Source organism: Mustela erminea, chromosome 1 (assembly GCF_009829155.1).
Source record: "Mustela erminea isolate mMusErm1 chromosome 1, mMusErm1.Pri, whole genome shotgun sequence".
Classification (NCBI taxonomy): domain Eukaryota; kingdom Metazoa; phylum Chordata; class Mammalia; order Carnivora; family Mustelidae; genus Mustela; species Mustela erminea.
The window spans coordinates 218,751,099-218,772,784 of NC_045614.1; the positions used below are offsets into that span (position 1 = coordinate 218,751,099).

General features: G+C 65.1%; 1 protein-coding gene across 1 annotated transcript; it reads left to right on the forward strand.

Moving 5' to 3' along the window:
* The first annotated feature begins 2,118 nt into the window (after positions 1-2,118).
* On the forward strand, positions 2,119-2,916 carry LOC116598334 (keratin-associated protein 10-4-like). Its single transcript, XM_032356999.1, has one exon. The coding sequence runs from the start codon at positions 2,119-2,121 to the stop codon at positions 2,914-2,916; it is 798 nt and encodes a 265-aa protein (XP_032212890.1).
* The last annotated feature ends 18,770 nt before the right edge of the window (positions 2,917-21,686 follow it).

The following is a 21,686-nucleotide window of genomic DNA, read 5'->3' on the forward strand; positions in this document are numbered from 1 at the left end:
CGAACTTTCTAGCAAAATGCATCACGGCTTTTCCAGCTTCGTGGGTACCCGGGTTGCGCCATTCCACACGACACAGTCTCGGAGCCAATTCAGCGCCAGCAGGAGTGGCCTGCCCCTGCCTTCAGGAGGATTTGGGGACCTTCAGGCCCTGCTGTGTTTAAATCACATCCTCCTCAGATGACCCTATGACACGGGCGCCCTGGGATCCCGTCCTGCCAGGGAGGGGACAGAGACAATGAAGCCGCAGCCGCGGCAGGCACGGGGCCATACAGAGAAAACGGGGCCCACTGTGGGGTGAGGCACACAACAGCCCCAGAGACAGCTGCACCTGAATCCCACACCTGCGGGCATGACCTTGTGCGGAAAGAGGTCTTGGCGGGGTGACTGCAATGGCTGCTGCTCCGGGCAGATGATCCCAGGCCAGCCAGGGGGTCCTAGACGCCAGCACCGGTGTCCTCATACCAGAGAGGTGGGGCCCCCTCCTCCTTTTCACACAGACGAGGAGGCGACAGGACCACACGTGACAGCACGCCAGGGAGGCCGGAGCCACCAAGCTGGAGGGGGCAGGAGGGAACCCCACCCTCCGCAACCTTCTGAGGGGGCGGGGCCCTGCCCACTCCCTGATCGCGGCTCAGCGGAGCCGGCTGCACACCACCGGCCTCCAGAACTCGGAGCCAATTCAGCGTTCAGACGAACGTTTTGTTGTTTTAAAGCATCAAGAGTGTGATCATGGGTCAGAGCAGCCGCAGGAAACAAATGCACACATTTGGTCAAAGCTGTGACAAGCAGAGCTTTTGTGATTTCTAAGTATTCTGTTTAAAAGCGTCACTGAGACAACGTAAGATAAAAATTGCAATGAAAGAAATCCACTGCCCTGTAGGAATCGGGTCCAGCCGTCCCCGAACGCACTTGCGCGCGCACACATGTGTGTGTGTGTGTGTGTGTCCATGCCTGTGTGTCTGCAGCCTCCAAGAGTCCGCCTACTGTCCCAGTCACACCAGACCCCTCGGCAGGGCGGCCGGACCCCTCCACAGCGGCTGAGACGTCCCAGAACCCCACGTGCTGCCTCGCTGTTGCCCTGAGCCTCCACAAGCCCCGGCGCCTGCTCCCTGTCCGCTTTCCCTCCCCTACTCCAGCCTAGACCCCACCCCACGCTTGCCTCACTCCTCCCATCCCCGTGCCTGGTACGGAGAACCTTGAAGTCGCTGTGTCCTGGACACTGAGGGTCCCACAGAGGTGTCCCAAGGGCTCACGGACTGCCTCAGCCTCCAGGGCAAAGGTGTGGGGAGTCTGAGCAACAGAGGGAGGGAGCTGGGACAGGAGGCAGAAGGAAATGCAGCAACACACCCAGTAGGACAGCCACAGGGGGAAGTCGGAGCCCGAGCCAGCCTGGGGGCGGGGCACGAGGGAGGGCAGCCTCTTGCCCAGCCCCACCATGCCGACCATGTGGTCCGAGCCACCAGGGTCCTGAGAGCCCACAGGTTAGAAAGAGACCCGCCCCGAGCATGATGGTGGCCTGGCCAGGCACAGGCCCACCCCCGCCACTGCCTACACACGTCACCCTGGCACAAAGCCAGCTCATCCCCCGGCCAAGCGGGGGTCCGAGGCAGGGACAGCCAGCCCCAACCTCGGGCGGAGCCCCCCAGGTATCACCCACCTCCCCTCATCTCTGTGGACTTGGTGACAAACACAGAAGCACGGGGATCACATGCCCCAGAGACGGGCTTCCACACTAGGAGCTACTCCTGAGCTCAGATTGCCAGTCACCACACCCCAAGGCCAGCGTCCGGGGGCTGGGAGACCCCTTCCCACGCTGCACCCACCTGCCCAGCTCCCCACTGCCTGGTGCTCGCTTGGCCCCTCAGCAGACTCAGCCAGGACCCAGCACTCGTGCAGACTTTTACGAGCTGGATGGCATCTGCTGGGAAAATAAACCAGCGCTAATGAGGGGCCCCTGGGAGCCAGCCGCAGCGCCAGCAAGGAAGAGGCGGTGTCCTGCGCCTCTGCGGGGAAAACACGCAACCCAGAGGAGGGCTATAAAAGTGAGCCTGAGTGCCTCACACACTCGCACACACACACACACACACTCACAGCCTCCTCCAGCCCCACCGCCCCACCATGGCCGCATCCACCCTGTCCGTCTGCTCCAGCGACCGGAGCTACGGCAGCCGCGTCTGCCTGCCCGGCTCCTGTGACACCTGCTCCGACTCCTGGCAGGTGGACGACTGCCCAGAGAGCTGCTGCGAGCCCCCCTGCTGTGCCCCCGCCTGCTGTGCCCCCTCCTGCTGTGCCCCTACCTGCTGTGCCCCCTCCTGCCTGACCCTCATCTGCACCCCTGCGAGCTGCGGGTCCAGCCCCTGCCAGTCAGCCTGCACCAGCTGCTGCCAGCCCTCCTGCTGCAGCTCCTCCCCCTGCCAGGAAGACTGCTGTGTGTCTGTCTGCTGCAAGCCCGTCTGCTGCACCCCTGTCTGCTGCCAGACCTCCCCCTGCTCAGGCTCTTCATGCTGCCAGCAGTCTAGCTGCCAGTCCTCCTGCTGTAGCTCCTCTCCCTGTCAGCCTGTCTGTTGCACCCCTGTCTGCTGCACCCCTGTCTGCTGCAAGCCCATCTGCTGCACCCCTGTCTGCTACAAGCCCGTCTGCTGCACCCCTGTCTGCTGCAAGCCCGTCTGTTTCACCCCTGTCTGCTACAAGCCCGTCTGCTGCACCCCTGTCTGCTGCAAGCCCGTCTGCTGCACCCCTGTCTGCTGCAAGCCCGTCTGCTGCACCCCTGTCTGCTCCGGGCCCTCCTCCTGCTGCCAGCCCAGCCCCTGCTCCTCGTCCTGCTGCGGACCGTCCTCCTGTGTGTCCCTGCTCTGCCGCCCCGTGTGCAGGCCCGCCTGCTGCATGCCCGCCTCAGCCCAGAAGTCCTGCTGCTGACGGGGCCCGTCTCCCCCGGGGCCAGAAGGCTCAGTGGGCACCTCCAGCTCGCCCCCTGCCTCCTTCAGGATCTAACCCAGCACAAGTGCTGGTGTGCGTGTGGCACAAACCAGCTTCGGACCCTAATAACCAGGGCAGAGACCTCCTGCAGCCTCCGCACCACGCCAAGATGAACCGGACGCAGCCCTCCCCACTCTTGACCTCGGGGCCTCCTGCCCCATCTCTGCCCCTCCTGAAAGCCGTCTGCCTCCTCCCCGCACACACCTGAGCTAACCGAACACACTTGCAGGGACGCCGGGTGGCCCTGTCGGCCAAGCCTCTGCCTCTGATTTCAACTCAGGTCCTGGTGTCAGGGTGGTGAGATCGAGGCACACTTTGGGCTCTGTACCCAGCAGGGGGTCTGCTCGGGTTCTCTCTCTCCCTCTGCCCCCCCCCCCAAATCAATGACCAGTCTTGCATCGTGGCCTCTGTTGGTCCCCTCTCGCAGCCTGGCTTCGCTCGTGGTTCCCATCCTGCAGAGTAACAATCCTGACGTCAGCAACCCTGCTGACAAGCCTGTATCGGGAGCGTTTCCAACGGCACTGAGCTGAGGCCCACACTGGTGGTCCCCATCCGTCCCTCCACGCAACTCTGCGGTGGCCCCCCCGAGTGTTCGGGACTCAGGTGGCCACAGCCTCCTGGACAGCAGACCCCTGGGCGAGAGGGCCCCGTTGCCCCAGGCCTCTGTCTCCCCGGTCGGTCTGGCACCAGGAGGCGGGGCCCAGGTTCACTTCTGGGCGAGGAGGACGCTGGGCCAGGGCCGAAACGGGGCCACAGCCGGGCTGGAACATTTCTGCGGACCACTGGCTTCCCTCTGCCTCCCCTTGAACTTCAGGGTTTTATTCCGAGGTCTGGATCCTGCCATCTCTGCTGACACAGGCCCGGGACGCGTTCTGTCCCCGGCCCCAGGCCCAGCCTGGAGTGGAAGAGGTCAAGAGGAAGATGCCAGAGGATAAGTGACTTCGAGGGTCCACACTGATGTCTGAGGCCCAGGCCTGCCACCCTCTGGGGGCTTTCCATCAGGGCCAGTCTGGATGCGGCCCCCACCTTTCCTGAAGCTTCCTGAACCCAGGCCCCGCTCCTAGACAGTCACGTCCTAACGCCCCTGCCTCCGTTCTCCCAGGGCTCCCTCCCGCTCTAGATCCTGGCCTGTTACTAGCACACCAGCCTCCTCCCAGGAGGCCATGAGATGCCACAAGCCATTCCCCGAAGGGAGGAGGTCAACAGTGAATGCCCCCCCTCAGATAAGCCTTCCCACAGTTACAGCCGGCTCGTGTGAATGGCTGAGGACAGACTCGTGTCCTACAGTCCCCCTCCCACATTCTGGAGCTCCAGGCAGGTGGGAGTCCTTCCCCTGCTTCCCTGGGGCCTCTGCCCCTGCCCTCGTGAGACCCTACTAGGGAAGAGAGCGTGTGAGAAATCAATTCTCCCCGCAGTTATGGAGCCAGAAACCCCCCAGGACTCTGCCCACCTTGACCTCCTCTACAGCTTCAGCGGCCCCCAGCGGCCCCCAGCGGCCCCCAGCGGCCCCCAGCGGCCCCCAGCGGCCCCCAGCGGCCAGCTTCTCCTGCCCCCAAACCCCAGCGGCCAGCTTCTCCTGCCCCCAAACCCCGGTGCCCCAGGGACACCCGCCCGCAGGCCTTAACTGCTGATGAAACCCAAGACCCTTGCCGGAAACGGGTATTGAAATGCGTCCACACAACACTAAGATTTCGAGGGGAGATGAGTGTGTGAACACAGTTATCAAAATACTTTTAAAACAAGTGATGCCGTGAGAAGCTCGCTTTCCCACGAGGGCTCCAACAAAGGGGGCAGCGGGTTCTCCTGCAGATGGGAGCCGGACGCACACTTGTAACGGGAGGCAGGATGCTGGTGGCCTCGTGGGCACCCCACCCGGGGACTGCAGGTGTGGCTGCCCGCCTCACCTCCGCCTCCCTCCCGGGGCATCTGGGGTGGGGGATGGGGGCTGCCTCAGAGTTAGAAAACATTCAGGGCCCTAAATTCCGACCCCCAACACGGGGGAGCCCACTGCTCCCTGGGAGCACACACCCGGCCAAGAGCACCCACTTTAACCAGAAAGGAGCCCCAAAAGCCGAGCGGCCTGCACACGGGTGCCTCTGGCTCTGCAGGGACATCACCGGCACTCTGTCACCAGCACTGGGGCCCTGCCCCAGGGTGACCCCAGACACGCGACAAGGGGCCCTCAGCCTGCTGCACCCTGGCCGGTCAGCCGCAGCCCTGTGCCAGGTGCCGCCCGGGGACGTCCTACACCTGGGCCGGCAAAGGCCACCGGAGCCTCCACCTCAGTGGGGGTCGCCCCGGTTCTCCCCGCCGCGCAGGGTCATAGACGCGCACACACTCGCGGGCGCTCACGCCGCCGGCCCCGCCGGTCTTTCGCGCTGCCGGGGTCTGAGTCCACCCGGCCTCTGCCGCCCCGCCCCCGTCGTCCGGGACGCGGAGGCACCGCAGGGTACCCGCTCCCACGGCCGAACTCCCCCGCTCTCCGCCTGGGGAGCAAGGGGGGCATCGGCGGGAGCGGCGGAGGGGCCGCGGAGGGGCTGGCTCGCTCGCTGAGCCCCGGGCCCGCAGGCGCCTTCGGGCGGATCCGAGGGGTGAGGAGGCGGAGGGCGGCGTCCAGGGACCAGGTCCCCATCGCTCCCCCAGACTCGGGACGCTCTACAGCCCGCAAGCCGGGAGCTCTGAATCCACGGGGCGCGCGGGGGGCGGGGCGGGGCGGGGCTAGAGGGGCGGGGCCAACTGGTTCGGAGGGGCGGGGCTAACGGGGAGGAGGGGGCGGGGCACCCGAGCCTGGGGGGTCGGGCGCGGGCGGGAGCGGGTGGGCGGCCGGAGACCAGGTCCAGACCGGAAGTCGGGGGGACTCGCGGGTCTTACGGCGGGAAAGGCCCGCGGCGGACACAGATCCAGACCCGGGACCCGACGCGGCGCACGAGGTTCCAGTGAAAAGGAACCGACTTGCTTCCTAACGTTTGTGCAGACGGAAAGTGCCGAAGGGTCTTTAGAAACGAGCGTCGGGGGGCAGCCCGGCCCCCGTGGGACGCCCGGGATGGGGCTCGGCCTCCTCTGCTGCGGGAGCGCGGGGGGTGCTCGTCTCTGGGGTGCGCGTGGGAGGGACGAAGGCGAGGGGTGCGGCGGGGTCTCCGGCGGAGGACGAGTCGCCGAACCTGCACCTGCACCCGAAAAGCCTCATTCCGACCGCGCAGAGACAGGGCCCCCGCTGCCACCAGTTCCCAGCCCCGGGGGGCCCCGCTGCCCAGCGCCCAGCGAGGCTGGCCTGGGGGTGCGGAGCCCAGACGGGACTGGGGCTCCGGCTGCTCCCACCCCGCCCGGAAGCCCCCCCGCACCCCGCGGACCGCGCGCTCCCGGCTGAGCAGGAGGCCACCCGGGGCGCCGGACCCAGAGCCACCGGACACAGACGCGGTCTCCGGATGCAGGAGAGTGAGAGGCTCCCGCCGGCCCCCGGGAACCGCCGGGAGAGGGCGTCGTGCCCGCAGGAACCCGCGCGAGGGCCTCCGGGAGGGGCCGGGGTTCTCCGGGGCTCCCGGCTGGGAAGCACCCCCTCTTGCAGGCTTCCCAGGCCAAGAAGCCTGAGGACAAAGTCGGTGACTCCAGAGAGCAGCCCAGCGGTCGGGGGAGGGTTTCCTGCCCCACAAACGCCTAAGAGGCCCTTTTCTGCCCCCTGGGCCCCCTTCCCCGTGACCCCACACCCCCACACCCCCACATAGCTTTGAAAATGCGGATCTGGGGACGCCTGGGTGGCTCAGTTGGTTAAGCAGCTGCCTTCGGCTCAGGTCATGATCCCAGCGTCCTGGGATCGAGTCCCACATCGGGCTCCTTGCTCCGCAGGGAGCCTGCCTCTCCCTCTGCCTCTGCCTGCCACTCTGTCTGCCTGTGCTCGCTCTCTCTCCCTCTCTCTCTCTGATAAATAAATAAAATCTTTAAAAAAAAAAAGAAAGAAAGAAAGAAAATGCAGATCTGTACCCTTGTGTTGTGGGTCCTTTCTGCCCGCGTGAAGGTCTCCCCACAGGCACCCCGCGGGGGAGGTCTGACCACCCCATCCACTCCTGCACCCAGGCCTCTAGGGTCCCCCACGGTTCCCCAGAAGGTCTCCTGCTCTGAGCACCTCCCCCAGGCCCCTCCAGTGCTGGGGGAGGTGGCGGCCGCTGGGCCTCTGTGGGCTGGCGGGGCAGTGGTCTGAGCGAGGGGCGGGCTGCACCACTGGGGATGGCGGGCACAGCACCATCTGCCCTGGAGACTGAGCCGATGAAGGAGGCCAGAAGGGGTCGGAGAAGGGACGCTCTCAGACTAGGCTCTGAGCGCCACCAGGGCCGCGGCCTGGAGAGGAGCCCCCGCCCCCATGCGTGCTCCCGGGTATCCACATTCCGGGGAGCACCAAGCCGGGAGGAAACAGAAGGCAAGACACTGCCCCTGACCCCTGCAGCAGCTCCGATCCATGCCCCCTATTCCCAGTCCTTGTCCCAGCCCCTTGGAGCTGCCGGTGACCCCAGTCCCGGGTCCAGCGGTGCCCATTACGGCTGCCACAGACTCCCACCGCCCTGGCCTCCCGTCCCGGTGCAGACAAGCGGGGTGTGCGACGGAGGACACTTTGCCCAGCGTCAGCCCTCCCCGCCCACAGCTGCCGCTCCCCCCGACGAGCGCCCACCCAGGCGCCTCTCCCAGGACTGCCCGGCCGCCCTCCTAGCACCACACGCGCCAGGCGGCCCAGGAACACGGACGACGGGCAGGAGCTAGGAAGGGTCTGGGGGCCCCCATCTCGACCATCTAGATGTCCGAAGCAGGTGGCCCGGCCGGTGGAGCGGCTTTCGGGCCCGCGGTCAGGGAAGAGGCTGGCTCCGGGGTCAGGGAGGCCGACAGCTTAGCAAACGCATCTCACCCCAGCATCGCGCCTGTCCCGCTCATCCGCTCACCCCCGGGGAGCCCGAGCCCCCAGCCCTTCTGCCCCTTCCGCTCTCCCACCCTGAGACTCGGCTCCCCGGCCTGCTCCTCCCACCCGCCCCGTGATGGCCTCGTTCGTGCTGACCGCCCGCGCAGTCATCTGTCGCGCTGGGCCCAGGCTCTCGGACACCCGACCCGGCTGCTGACGCACCTGCGCCTGCGCAGAAAGGCGGTCCCAGGCCCCGCCCCTCAGCGGAGGGTGTGCACCACCCGCTGCGCAGACGCTGAACCCAATCTCCTCTCCCCAGAACCGCGACCTGTAGGGGTGTCTGCGAGCGGTGCGCCCCACCCCCAGAAGGGCACCAGCCCGAGCGCCTGCGTGACCCTGGCCGCGGTGCCCCCGCAAGCCCGGCCAGCTCTCCCGCCCGGACCCCAGGCCCGCCGCAGCTGTCCAGCACACAGCCCCTGCGTTAGCAGCCGCACACACGAGGCCCTCGCGCCACGCCCCAGCCCCGCGGGCTGTCCTCCCCACGCCTCCTCCACCGTGGACTCGAGGCCCTCCGGACTCAACGATCCTGTTCTCCCAATCGCTAGGCCGCTCTGGCCCACCGACCGTCCCCAGTGCCCCGTTAGCTCTTTCCGTCTTTCCGAGAGGCGGGTATAAGGGCGCTTCTGCCGCCCCGCGGGGTGGGGACACCTGAAACCGCAGCCCACGGCACCCCCACCGCCTTCCAGAAGGGCAGTGCGAGGCGGCTCTGGCCCAGTCCCCCAGCACAGCAACCCCACAGGAGCCCTTGGGAACGGCAGGTCACCCGCTCCTCACAGCTCCAGACTCATCGGTGTCCCAGACTCGGGGCCAGGCCTTCAGAGCCCAGTGTGGTGGCGGCCAAGGCGCCGGGTGCCTCCCCCAAGCGCAGCCCCACAGACCAAGCGGGAGGCCCAGAGGCCAACCCACCCCATCCAGCAGGGGAAGCTCAGGGGCCTTTCAAAAGGGAATCAAAGTGCTTTTTTTAACCATTTGAAGTCCTGACTTCATGCACAAATGTGTTGGACAGACTCCAAGCACAGTTCAATATTATTTACCGTCTTTTATCTGTCCCTCCCGAGTCCCCGGTGTTTATAACTGGGTCATCTTTTAACTATCTGCAGCAGCCCCCCGGGGCAGAGGGGGCGGGCTTTATAAATAAGCTTTATTATTACTGTGCGGGTTGACACCGTTCCCAGGGCTGACGGGAGCGTGAAGGTACATGTCAGTGAGTCATCCCCAGCACGGAGACTGCCGTGTGCTGGGGACAGCAGCTGGGCTCGCGGCTGCCCGGAGGTCCCGTGGGGCTGGTGGGCCCGAGCACCGGCGTGTGCCTCTGCTCTGCTCCGCAGCCTCTGTCCTCTGAAGCCAGGGGACTTGGCTTGGCCACAGGCTGACTTGGCTCTGGTGTCGCTTGCAAATCCTGAGTCCCAAGGCAGTCACTGTGGGCAGGAGCTCAGAGCAGGGGGCACGGGGGCTTCCGTCCTGCCGGCCACCCTGCCCACTGCCGCTGCTCCAGCACCCGCCAGGGCCTGCTCGCCCCCACCTGCCCTGGACACGCAGCCAAGCATTCCCAAGTGGGGTCAGCATCGGTCATCTCCTGGTCATGTCACTGGGAACCAAGGGCCATCCGCGCAAAGAGCTACAGCAGGGAGGGGACCCAGGACGGGTAATTTGCAAACAGAACTGGAAGCGGGCTGCGAACCGGCCGCCGCTGACCTGCGGGGGGAGGCCACACGCGCTCGGCGGGCCTCCGGCTCCCAGGCTCCTTTCCCTGTTGTTTTGTTCTCAATGCTGGGTTTGATAAATAAAATCTCTCGGGGGAAACTGCAGGAAGATGTGGCGATGGGGTCATGAACGCGTCGACGGGGACTGGGGGGAGCAGAACCTCCCCGCGGAGGAGCCACCGGCGCTGGCGTGAGAGCCTGGGGCTGTGGGACGGAGCAGCCAGCCCCGGGGCGGGGGGCGGGGGGGCTGGACTGGGCTAAGTGCAGACCTGGGGTTCTCTGGGCTTGCGGCCTGCGAGGGGCCGCCTCATTCCTGGAACAGGTGCGAGGCGCTTCCCCAGGACGCTCCACAGGTACATACTTGTGAAGCCTTCAGATGGTGGCGGGTTCTCGCTCTGAACCGGTCCCCGCCTGGTTGGCCTTTCCACGCCCGCGCCTTCCACCTCCGCCTCTGCCTCCCCTCCCTGTCCCCCGGGTGGGCTGCTGGCACCTCCGGAGCAAACCCGGGCACCCAGGGACAGGGGACAGGACGCAGTTCTGACCCAGCTCCCATCTCGGCACCCCCTTACCTGTGCAGGGCTCCCATCTCCGGGCGCCTCGGCCTGGGGTCACCAGGGCCGAGAGCACCACACACAGCATCAGCAGGACAGACATGAGGGGTCCAGGTCCCAAGCTCCATCCAGCGGCTCTGCCCTCGGCCCGTGGGGAGGCAGCTGCTCCTTGGACAGGTGGGCCAGCCCCCCGGGGGACAGTCACTGTGACGGCCACATGCCAGAGTTCCGTGACAGGGACAGGGCGGGAAGGCTTCTGCGGGCTCTGTCGGGGGCGGGGCAGCTGGTGCCGGCCGGACGCAGCCGCAGCCTAGCTCATCCCCGCACGGGCTCGGGTCCTGCCGCGCAGGTGACAGGTGACAGCAGCCCCACACCGCGGCGATGACTCATTGGCAAAGCACGCTTTTCCCAAAGGAAAGACAGAAATAGATCGTCCAGCGGAGAGCTGGGAGCAAACCAGAAAAACTCCGAGAACCTGTTTTCCTCGGGTGCAGGTCCGGGGCTGCCTGCCCGAGGACGCCCGCCGGGGGCCAGGGCGCAGAGCCTCTGCCGGGCTCTGCTGACAGCGGCCGTCCCCAGGAGGGGCCCCGCTTCGAGGACGGCTTTTATCTGGTGCCCGGCCCTCCCCAGGGTGTGTGGGTTTGCCAACTGCTGGGTTTCAGGAATTCCCCTCCGGAGGGGAGCCAGTCCTCCCCAGGAACAGCTAATGAGGAGACTCGGGGAGGACCGCCCGGGGGAGGGGAGCGCCAGGCACAGGGCGGTGGGAGCCTCCCAGGTCTGACCGCCCCAAACCGCAGGGGACACGACATGCTGCCCCAGGCAGGACGGCGCTTAAGTGTGTGATTGTTGTTTTTAATAAAGCACCAAGCCTGCCGACCCCTCTCCAGGGCGTGGGGGGCGTGGATGAACCGGGCCTGCCTTGCAGTCCCCGCTGGTGCCGGCGGCTCCCCCGAGTCAGGAGGACCCTCCTACGGGCCCCTGAAGGCCGTCTGCCTCCCTGCGGAAGGACTGTGCCGTGGCACCGTCCCCAGTCTGGGGCTTGCCCATGGGTGTCTGTGACAGGGGCAGGCCCTGGACTTGGGCTTGTTGGGGGCCTGGGGGCGGCCGAGATGAGAGAGACAGAGACAGAGAGAGGGCAGGAGAATGTCCAAGGCTCTGCATGAAACTGCCCGTGGCTGGAGAGACAGACAGACGGACAGACAGACAGACATCTCCAGCGGCTATGACAAACGCCTTCCTCCTACTCACCCAACTTCAGTCAGCTGAGGCTCTCGGAGGGAAACCTGGAGAGGCTGCCCGTGACCGGCCGGACAGCGCCCAAACCCTGGTGGCCTCCCTCAGCCCCGCCCCGGGACCCCCGCCAGCCCAGCGCCCGGACAGAGTCTTCCTGACCCCATCGGGCAGGCGCCCATCGTGGGAGGGCGGGGGGACGCCTCGGCCATCAGAAACCTCGCCTTGGAGGAAGGACAGCTGTCTCCGCGGAACAGAGTCTCGCTCTCTTCCTAGCCGTGGGCGATAATTTGGGGGTCTCAGGGGCCCTGGGTGGTCACGGGCCGGGAAGACAGGGGACTTCCCACAGGACACAGACCCAAGCACCATCCCTGTGACTCCCGCTGACCTCTGCACCTGACCGTTGACCTCTGACCTTGGACTGGCGGTAAGTGACCAGGCATCCCGTTGTAAGAACTGGGTCTGAAGAACCCTTGAGCCCCTCCAGGGAAGTGGCCCTGTCACGTTCGAGCCAGTAACACCAGCCGCGCCGTCATCGGGGAACACGGGCTCATCCGTGGAGATCCGTCCATGTTTACGGCTAGAAAAATGCGTGCCCGAACACGGAAGAAAGCTCAGAGCTTCCTTCTCTAGACTGGTTCCCCTGTCACCCCGGACAAGCCATCTAAATGCTCCAAGCTGTAATTTCCACATCTGTAGGACGGCGGGGAGGCCAGTGGGTGAGCGGCCGGATGTGACTCCCGTAGAGCCGCACGCGTGCAGGGCTGTGCTGCCCACGGGCTCGGAGACGCTGGTGAGGAGGAGGAGGGGGCACGTACGCCGGAGCCCTCGCCCCTCCCTGGGGCCCCAGAGCCCGCCACAGCGAGAAAGGAGGTCCTTCCAGCTCCCTGGCCTCCTACCCACCTGCCCCGGAAGTCGTGTTGACGCTGAGACCAGCGGGTCCCCCTACACACCCCAGATGGGGGGCCACCGTGTGATCAATCACACCTGCCGGGGGCTTACACAGCCGGGGTTCATGCTGGGGACCCAGATCAGTAGCTACCCAGTCGCTAGCAGGACGGGCGCTCAAGCTGCCGGGGACGCCGGCGGGAGCTCTCGCTGCCTCCAGAGGGGGACAGGGATCTTATCCCCCACGAGCATCTCCTTTGACTTAGGTGCAGGCGGTCGCTCTCTCGTCCTCCGTGGTGACCAAGGAGGGCCTCGGTCGCTCTGCGGGGGACCCAGATCCGTCCAGCAGCTCGCACACCACGGGCCTCCTTATGTGGCAACAGCGCATCGCCGTGGGCTCGCCTCTCCCAGGCCACCTCCCGCCCGGGGAATGACGCTTTCTCCAGGGAGGGGCGGGGAAGTCACAGGCTAAGAGGAGATATGAAACGGTCAGCCCGGGTTCGGGAAATTAGACGCTGAGGTCACCAACGGCGCAGTTTGGGGCTCTGTTGGACTAAGCTGTCCCTTGGGGGACATCCCTGAACCTCGGGGCTCTCCGTAAAGACAAACATTCGGTGACCCCGGCTCTAAGGATGTTTGAAAGGGTCTCTGGGGAGGGACGTGTGCCTGGCGTGGGACGGTGAGCTCAGACAGGTGCTGGCAAGCTTGTCCCCTCACAGCGTCCGGCCTTGCCCCCGTCGGCCGTGGGGCCGCTGTCCGCAGGACCACGGGCGGGAATCCTGCTCCAGAAGTGACGTGGTAGGACAGGGCCTCGTCGCCGACGGAGAGAAGGCGTCTGTTTTTCTCATCGCGGGATGAGTCCTCTGCTGCTGGGCGAGTGACCCTCTGTCCGGATAAAGCGTGGCTGAAAACACTCCCCTACTGCTTCTTTTTTGATCCATTGGGTGTAAACAGTTTTTCTGCCGCTTGCCAAGTGTGCAACATTTTTATTTAGTCACATCATGTCCCTGCAGACGGTGGGCCTCCGAGCACAGCTTCCAGACGCCCCTGCTGCTGCGCTGCTTCGGTTTGGCTGCCTGTCCCTTCCAGGGGTGATCTTGGATACTTGGAATGCACCGACCCGCGCTCCGCTCCCAGAAATGCTCTGCACGCACCCTGCCCCGAACGCCTCTCCTTCCCCCGCCACCCGGAGATGCGCAGCTACGACGGGTTAGGCCCCGCACATACTTGGAGCTCCTCCACGCATGTCCGTCCTGCTGATCTCCGGCCGCTGCCTCGGCCAACACTCCTCGTGGCGTGTACAGGAGGGGCCCGTAGCTCTGACCGAGGGCAAGCGCACCAGCTTCCTCGCTTCCAAAACGTGTCGCTGCTTCGCTTTCTCTCTTTCATATTTTCTCTCTCATGTGAACTTTGGAAATGATGGGTCCGCATTTCTACCTCCGAAGTCAAACAGCCAAGAACACCAGAGCATTCCTGCTGGCGCGGCGATACGTTTACAGAAGTGACGACACGACGTCTTCCCACTCGGACACACGGACGTCTCTCGTCTGTCCCGTCCTTGCACTAAGTCCGTCAAGAAATCTTTATAGTTTCGAGCGTAGACGTCCAGCTCATTTTCTGTCAAATTCTTCCTCCAAGTGTCCTCTGCGTGGGTTTATAATCCCATCATCATTATGAAGGTCCCCCCCCATTTCTGCCCATAATCGGTTACTGGTGGTAAAAAGAAAACTGGTTCATTTCAGTACAGCGGTCTCGTATCCAGCAACCCGAACCTTACTAAGGGTTCTAGGATCTCCTGTTTTTCTGGATGACGACCGTCCACCAAGAACAGTAACTTTGGCTCCTCCGTTGTAACACGTGTACCAATTTGTGTTCCTTCTCTGGGATGACCCTGCATCTTCTCAAATGTTTGCTTACTTGTTTATTTAAATTCAGTGTAGTTAACGCACAGTGCATTATTGGTGTCAGGGGCGGAGGTCAGGGAGTCCCGCTGCATGCAGCACCCACGGCTCGTCCCGTCACGTGCCCCCTGAATGCCCGTCCCCCCACCCCCCACCCCCCGCCCACCTCCAGCGACCCTGTTTGCTTCCTGGAGTTCAGCATCGCTTATGGTTTGTCTCCTCCTGATTTCGTCTTGTTTTATTTTTCCTTCCCTTCTTCTATGTCCATCTGCTTTGTTTCTTAAACCCCACACACGAGTGAGATCGTAGAATTGTCTTTCTCTGACGGACTGACTTCGCTGAGTGCAGTCCCCTCCGGTTCCATCCACGCCGATGCCAAGGGCGGGACGTCTCCCTTTCTGATGGCCGAGTCACGTTCCGTCGTGTAGACGAACCCCGTCCTCTCTGTCCGTGCATCTGCCGACGGACGTCCGGGCTCTTCCCGCTGTCCGGCTGCCGTGGGCGTCGCTGCTGTGAACTCTGGGGGGCAGGGGTCCCTTCGGGTCACCACGTTTGTTTCCCTGAGATGCTTTTGCACATCAACTGATACGACCTCGTGTGTTCTCTGTCTTGACTTGCCAGTGCTCTTAGTCACAGAGCTCTCGTCCCGAGTGCCGAGCCACCTTACGACCCCGGTGTAGAGCACAGAGATCGCGGTGCGACCCTGCGGGACCCCGACCGGCACCCCGTCTCGACGCTGCTTTCCTGTGACAGTCTCCTCGTGCTCTCCGCAGCTAGCCCTTCAGGCTCCCTCTTCCCCTAAATGCGGAAGGCTTGAGAACGTGTGCCGCAGCCCCGCCGCCGTCCTGAGCACGAGGCTCTCACCTGACGCCCTCCTGGGTGTCACGAAGCCACCCTCCAACGGTCCCTACCCAGGGCTCCAGGCCGGAAACCCAGAACTCATCCTTGACACCTCCCTCGGGGAGGCCCTCTGGGTTTATCCCCGAACACCTCTGCCCTCCCCCACCCTGTCACCTTCTGGTCCGGCCACTTTCACTCCACACTGTCAGTGCCCAGCTGTCTCCTGCACACTCTGGTCCTCCTCCTGTGTGGGCAGTGTCAGCAGAACCCAAACCTGGACAGACTGGTCTCCCTCCCGGCTTCAGTGCTCCCCAGATGGAGACAGTGCTCGGGGCATAGTCTACGAGGCCCTGGGGTTTGAGGCTGCCCGACCCCCCACTGCAGTGTCGCCCCCCCCCATACGGCCCCCTCCCAGCCCCAGACCATTCCAGTGTGCCTCCTCCGAGTGCCGGCTCTGCTAGTTACTAGCTGTGCAGACCCCGAGCAGCTCCCTGGCCCTCTCCGTGCCTCTGGTCACCCAGGAGTCACATGGGGATCGTGGGGCTCTACGTCCACGGGCCGTGGGCTGGGTCAACGTCGCAGTACGCACGGGAAGCTCTTAGTCCTGGACTTGGGAGCACAAGACACAGGAGCGGGTGGTGTCCTTGTCATTCACTCACACTCCAAACACCTAGACCTTCCGAGAGACACACGTACCCTCGTCTTTCTAGGAGCTGCTTCCTGGTTCTTGGAAGCGACTCTCCACGATGGCTGAAGAGGGAGAGGGCTTCCCGTGGCGCTGTAGCAGTTCCTGGACTCGGGATCGGAGAGCGAGCCCCAAGGACCACCGAGCACCTGGCGGCCGACAGGTCTCCCTGGGTCTCTGGTGTCTCCTCTTGCCCTTTGAGCCTGAGCGGTGTCGCGGGCCCTTGCCCTGAACCATCTAGCTGAGGATATCTGTCTGGGGAATGGCCTTGGAAGTCAGACATCCCGTCTCTCTCCAGAGAAGAAGGCCGTCGTGCACACCACGTGCTAGGGACCAAATCGTGTCCCCCAAGCTCACGTGTCGAAGTCCTGAGCACGGACTCAGAATGTGCCCTCAGTGGGTAAGAGACTCGTTGCAGGTGGTGTTGGTTCAGACGAGGTCACACTGAAGCAGGAGAGACCCTGGTCCGAGAGGACGACCCTGGGAGCAAGGGGAAATCCGAGCGTGCACTCACCAAGGGGAGCGGACTCTGGACGACGGTGTGGGCAGAGACTGGGTAGTGCATGCACAAGCCACGGAACCCGGGGAGGCCAGCCACGGAACCCCGGGAAGCTAGCCACGGAACCCGGGGAGGCCAGCGGACACAGCAGGGGAAGAGCCTGGGGCAGAGTCCCTCCCGGGGCCCCAGGGGGAGCAGGGGAAACTTGAGACGGGGCTTGAGGCCCGCAGACTACGAGAGTGGCCTGTGGCTTGTTAGGCTTTGTGACAATGGCCCCCACGAATAAGCTCCTGCCTTTGATCCAAGACCAGGGTTCCCCGTGGACCCTGCCCACGGCCCCTGCTGTGAGGGATGAACAGTCCTCTGCCTCTGGCCTGGGGCGCCATGGGCCAGCACCCACAGAACTGGGGCAGGGGGGCTGTTCGCGGGCTGGGCAGGGGCCCCGCTGCACCGCCCGGGATTCTGGATGCCAGGCTCTTCAAGTCCTGAGTGACGTTCCGGCTGAGGTTGCCGAGGACACACGTCCCGGGGCGGGAACCTGTCTGGCCACCCCTCGTTCCCCACCACAGCCGGGCGGCAGGGGCAGGAGAAGCCCAGGCGGTTCCCCCCTCTACCCCACCGGCTCCTCCGGGGCAGCTCCGGCTCTCCAGGCCGCTCTCGCCATGTGCCCACAGCGCTGGCCTCCGTCTGCTTTCACACACGCGGGCGCCACCACAGGAGGTGTCACAGAGCCCGCAGCCACGCTCTCCCTCTGGGCAGCTGGGGAAAGCGTCAGGACGGAGGAGACGTCCGACCAGTCCCGAAGCAGAAGCACGCGCCAGAACCCCCACCCACGCAGGAGCTCCGCCGGCCCGGGCCTGACGCCGGTCCATCCCCTTCTCTGTCTGTCCACCTCGAAGCCTCTTTACCAGCTAAACGTCCCGTGGGACCCCAGCTGTGTCCACACCACAGGACAGGTGCCCCATGGGACCTGGGCCCTGTCCATACCGCGGGACAGGCGCCCACCAGCTGGGGCTCAGGCCTGCCTGCTCAGGGCCTGCCAGAAACTTCCTCTTCCTTTGGGAGCGGAGTGCTGCTCCGCCGCCTGGCCGCGTGCGGTTAATCTGGGTTGGCCTGGCGGGGCCACGAGGCCAGAGCGTCTGGGCGCCGAGGCCTGCCCTTCCTCAAGGTTCCCGCTTACAGCAGGCGCTCTGGGTGCAGCCGGCTGCCCGCTGCCTAACCCAAGCGAGCTGGGCTGCACCCGGTAAAGGCCTTACGAGAAAGGGCCCTTCAAGGGGGCAGTTCTGCCCGCCGTCTGGCATCAGGCCGCGTCTCTAGCTCCGGCTGTCCCCCAGTCTCCGCCGGCCGCGCTCTGCTAACATCAGGCTGGGGACTCGTTGGTCCCCAGTCACGCCAGGGGTTCCCGAGACTCCCGCAGTCTGTCCCACGGCTCCATCTCCCTGGAGAGCTCAGATCACTGGAGGAGGAGCCAAGCTTCCTGCATGACCTTCCGGGCAGCCCTGGGTCGGGGAAGGTAGAGAGCAGAGGAGGGGCAGGGCTGAGGCTGGGAAAGCGGGGAGCGGATGCCTCTAGCGCTCTGGGAACCCGGAGCCCCGTGTACTGTCACTGGGGGCGGCTCTCCTACAGTTCAAGCGGAAACCGCTGTTCTCCGGACCTCGCTGGCGGCTGTGCGGATCCAGGTGGCGGGATAGGTTTCCAGGCGCCCCTCCGCTCCCTGGGTAGGTTATGACAAGCCTCGGGCCTTTATTTCCTGTCGCCCCAGCCCCCGCGGTTCTGCCCTATAATAACCCGGAGAAGCTTCCGAGAGACTCCAGCCCGACTCCACCCAGACGAGCCCGTCTAAGGGCTCAGGAGGCTGTCGTGTTTGCCCTTCGAGGAGGGCCTGGGAGTTTCCCTCAGAAGGGGCTGGGCTGGGCCAGGTTCGCTACAGGGGGCCTCAGGGTTCCGAGGCCGGTGGGGGGGCGGGGTGGAGAACAAAGGGGTGGCGGCTGAGGGGAGGCTCCGTCCTCGAGCAGGAGCTCGCACACCGGGAGGCACGCTAACCGTGACTTCAGAAGCACCAAATCCTCTGTCGTTACACGCATGGTGATTTCTAGAAGCATGGACAGGGGGAGCAGCCCCCCACGCCCACCCCCACCGTCCCACCCCCGCTTTGTGTCCTCCAGGACGACCAAACACTGCCCCCTCCAACTAAGTGGCTTTGGCTTGTTTCCAATGTCAAAAGCACATTCTCATAGTCAGTCAAGTTAGTTTTTTTTTTAAGGTTTTATTTATTTATTTGCCAGAAAGGGAGCACAAGCAGGGGGCAGGCAGAGGGAGGGGGGAAGCAGGCTCCCCGCTGAGCAGGGACCCCGATGTGGGACTCGATGGCGGAACCCGAGATCATGACCTGAGCCAGAGGCAGAGGCTGCACCGATGGAGCCCCCCAGGCGCCCCTCAAGTTGGTCTCATTAACTAGTTACACAGGGAAAGCGGCGCCGAGGGGCCGAGCAGGAGGGCTGTCTGCCTGGGGGGCTCCGGCAGGGAGGAGGGCGCTGGCGCCTCTGCCACCCGGCCAGCCCTGCTTCCTCGCCTTCCCCAAGGCTGTCATTCGCACCTTGCCGGGCACCCGGCCCGCCCCCCCAAAGCCTGTGGTTAACATTCCTGGCAGATGAGGCCGCACCGCTCCAGCCCGATGAAAGCCCGGGTTCACTCCAGCCGGGAGCTGCTCTGTAATTTCCCCCGCGACCTGCTGAAAAGACCCGGGGAACCTCCGCGGGCCGCGGCCCGGAGCTGCCAGCGGCGGACGAGGGGCGGCGGCGGCTCCCACTTCAAAGGCGCGCGGGGCGGGCGCGGGCAGGGCTGTAATTAGCGCCCGGGAGCAGCCCGAGCCCCGCGCACGCACGGCCGGCGGCAACAAAGGCGCCCGCTGTTTGATGTGAGTCACCCCCAGGCCGCGCCGGGCCTCCGCCCTGCACCGTGCGCGCCAGGCACCCCGCGGGCCGCCCTCCCTCCCCTGCCCCTGCCGCGGCCGCTTGCGGGCGCGAGGCCGGGCGCGCTCCCTGCCCGGCGCCCGAAGCGGGGTGGACAGGCACGTGGCCGAGCGCCCACACCTGCGGCCCCGGGGCTGTGCGCCTCCTCCCGGCGCCCAGGGTGGCCCTTCCCGTGGTCAGGATCTGGTGTCCTCACCGCCCTCTGAGATCGGCTTCAGCTCCGCCCTCCACCCCCACCCCACCCCCGCGAAGCTGGTTGCCTGGGGAGTCAGACTGTCCACCCCCAGCCCCTGCGCCTGTGTCCCCGTCCCCCTGCTGCAGCTCCTGCGTCTCAGCAAGGCCCCGAGCTCCCTCCCGGCTGCCCCCAGCCCCGCCCCCCAGGAGCTGCTGCCTCCGTGACACACCTGCTTGGCGATGCCACAGGGCCTCACCGCCATACTCGGGTCACGGCTGGGAGGGTGACCCAGGCACTCCTGTCACCAGGCCCTGGGCCCCCTCAGGTACCCGGCTGTGGTGCTTTCCAGCAGGGCTGCCTGCCCATGACCCTGAACTGCGTGTCCCTCATGTGCTCAGTCTCCACAGGGGCCCTGCTGGGGGTGTGGGGGCTTCAGGGGGGGCACCCTGCACCAGGGGGTGGCGGGCCAGCCCAACAGTGGGGAGAGCCCGCAGGCACAGCCACTGAGTGTAGCCCAGACAGAGGCAGCGGAGGGGAGAGACTGGGGAGGGAGGCGTGGAAGTCGGTCCAAGGCAGACGGAGAGATGGGGAGGGCGTGGGACCCCGGGAGGAGCAGCGTGGGGGCCAGACCCCTGCGGAACCCGGTGCTTCTCCCTGAGGCTGGGTCCCCCCTCCTGCTCTGTGAGGATGCCAGCCCTGTGGGGCCAGGCCCAGCCTCCCCATCCCGGTGACCCCATTTAACCTGTCACCCCTTCAAGACCCGGACTCCAAAGACCATCCATCCCTCTGAGGTCCTGGGGGTCCGGATTCCAACAGAAGACGTGGGACACAACTCATCCCAGAAGAGACAAGCTGTCATTAATTACAGTCAAGTGCTTTCAGCGGAGTCAGGAACCCAGCCAGGAACACGGTCGCCAGACGTGGGTCCTTCTGGAGCTTTGAGCGGGGGTGGGGGACCGTGGGTGTGCAGACCTGCGTGGGGCTGGCCTGAGGCTTGGCAGGGCTGCGTTTCTCCCCGTGTGGCTCTGGGGTGACGGCAGGTCCCCAGCCAGCCCCCACCCCCGCGCCATCAGCCTGCCCGTCCTCTCGGGGCTTCTCGGGGACAGAAGGGCCACCGAGCACTCCAGCCCGTTCCCCGCCGACAGGCCTGACAGGCCCGGGAGCTCGGGTGGTGCCTGCCGCAGCCCTAGTCCGTTACCCCCAGCAAGTGACATCACTTAGACACACATTTGCTTTTCCAAATAACTTTATTTTTATTACATAAGTAAAAATAGGTTCATTGTTGAAATTTCATCATGTTCTGATGAGAAAAAGGAGGAAATGGAAACTCTCCATCATCTCCCTGACACAATCTCTTGGCACCACGGTCAGAGCAGCCAGAACTGTGTGCACGCACACGCACACGTCTACACACGCACGCACACACACGACACGTGAGCCAGCACACGTGCAGACGCACCCTCTCATCACAGCTGGGGCTCCAGTGGACCGCACGAGCCTCCAAAAGCACAGAGCCAACCCGCCTGCTGCCCGGGGAGGGAGACGCCCCAGCCCTCTCCTGAGATGTGCGGGTGCGGCAGCCTGCCAGCCCCCCACAGGGGTTCCCTTGCTTCACGATGACCCACCCCTTGCTTGCTGACCTAAGGCCCTTGACCTGTAACAGAACTAACTGACTCCCTGAGATTTGCAGACCACGGCTCTGAGGCCAGAAGGACCAGAATGTTCTCGGCCACAGAGGCCAGCAAATCTGCTGGACGCCGCCTCGGCTTTCCGATTAGTCTGGCCATCTTTCAGCAAAATGTTGTTCGGGGCACACAAATGACTTAGGGACTCCCCTCTGTGCATCTGCAGACCCCACCCCCCTTTGCAGAAAGAACAGGGTCCTCTTGCGCATCACGGAACAAGAACCAGACCCCCCGGCCCAGCCCCCCAGCTCTGGGACGACTCTGCAACCGTACCCTCGGTCCGCAAGTGCCCGAGAGCCCTGCAGCCGCCGCGCGCCCTGTGTGGGCCGAGTCTTCTCCCTGGGAGCCGGCCTCCTCAATAACGCTCCAGTTCCTTCCCAATCCAAACTCCTCTCGAGTCCCTTTCAAGCGACGGGCTGCTGACCTTGGCTTTGATACAAGGAGGGAACGGCCCCGTGTGCGCCAACGGCCCCTCCTCCCGTGGCCGTGCCGACCTGACCCTTTCCCAGCCTCTCGCTCCAAGCAAAGCCAGGTCGCTCCCTGCTCCCGGGGCCTCCCTCTCCTGCCGTCAGACCCGGCAGCCGTGCAGCACGGGGAGCAGGTGGAAGAGGCCCCCGCGGCCACCGGTGTGCCGGCCCA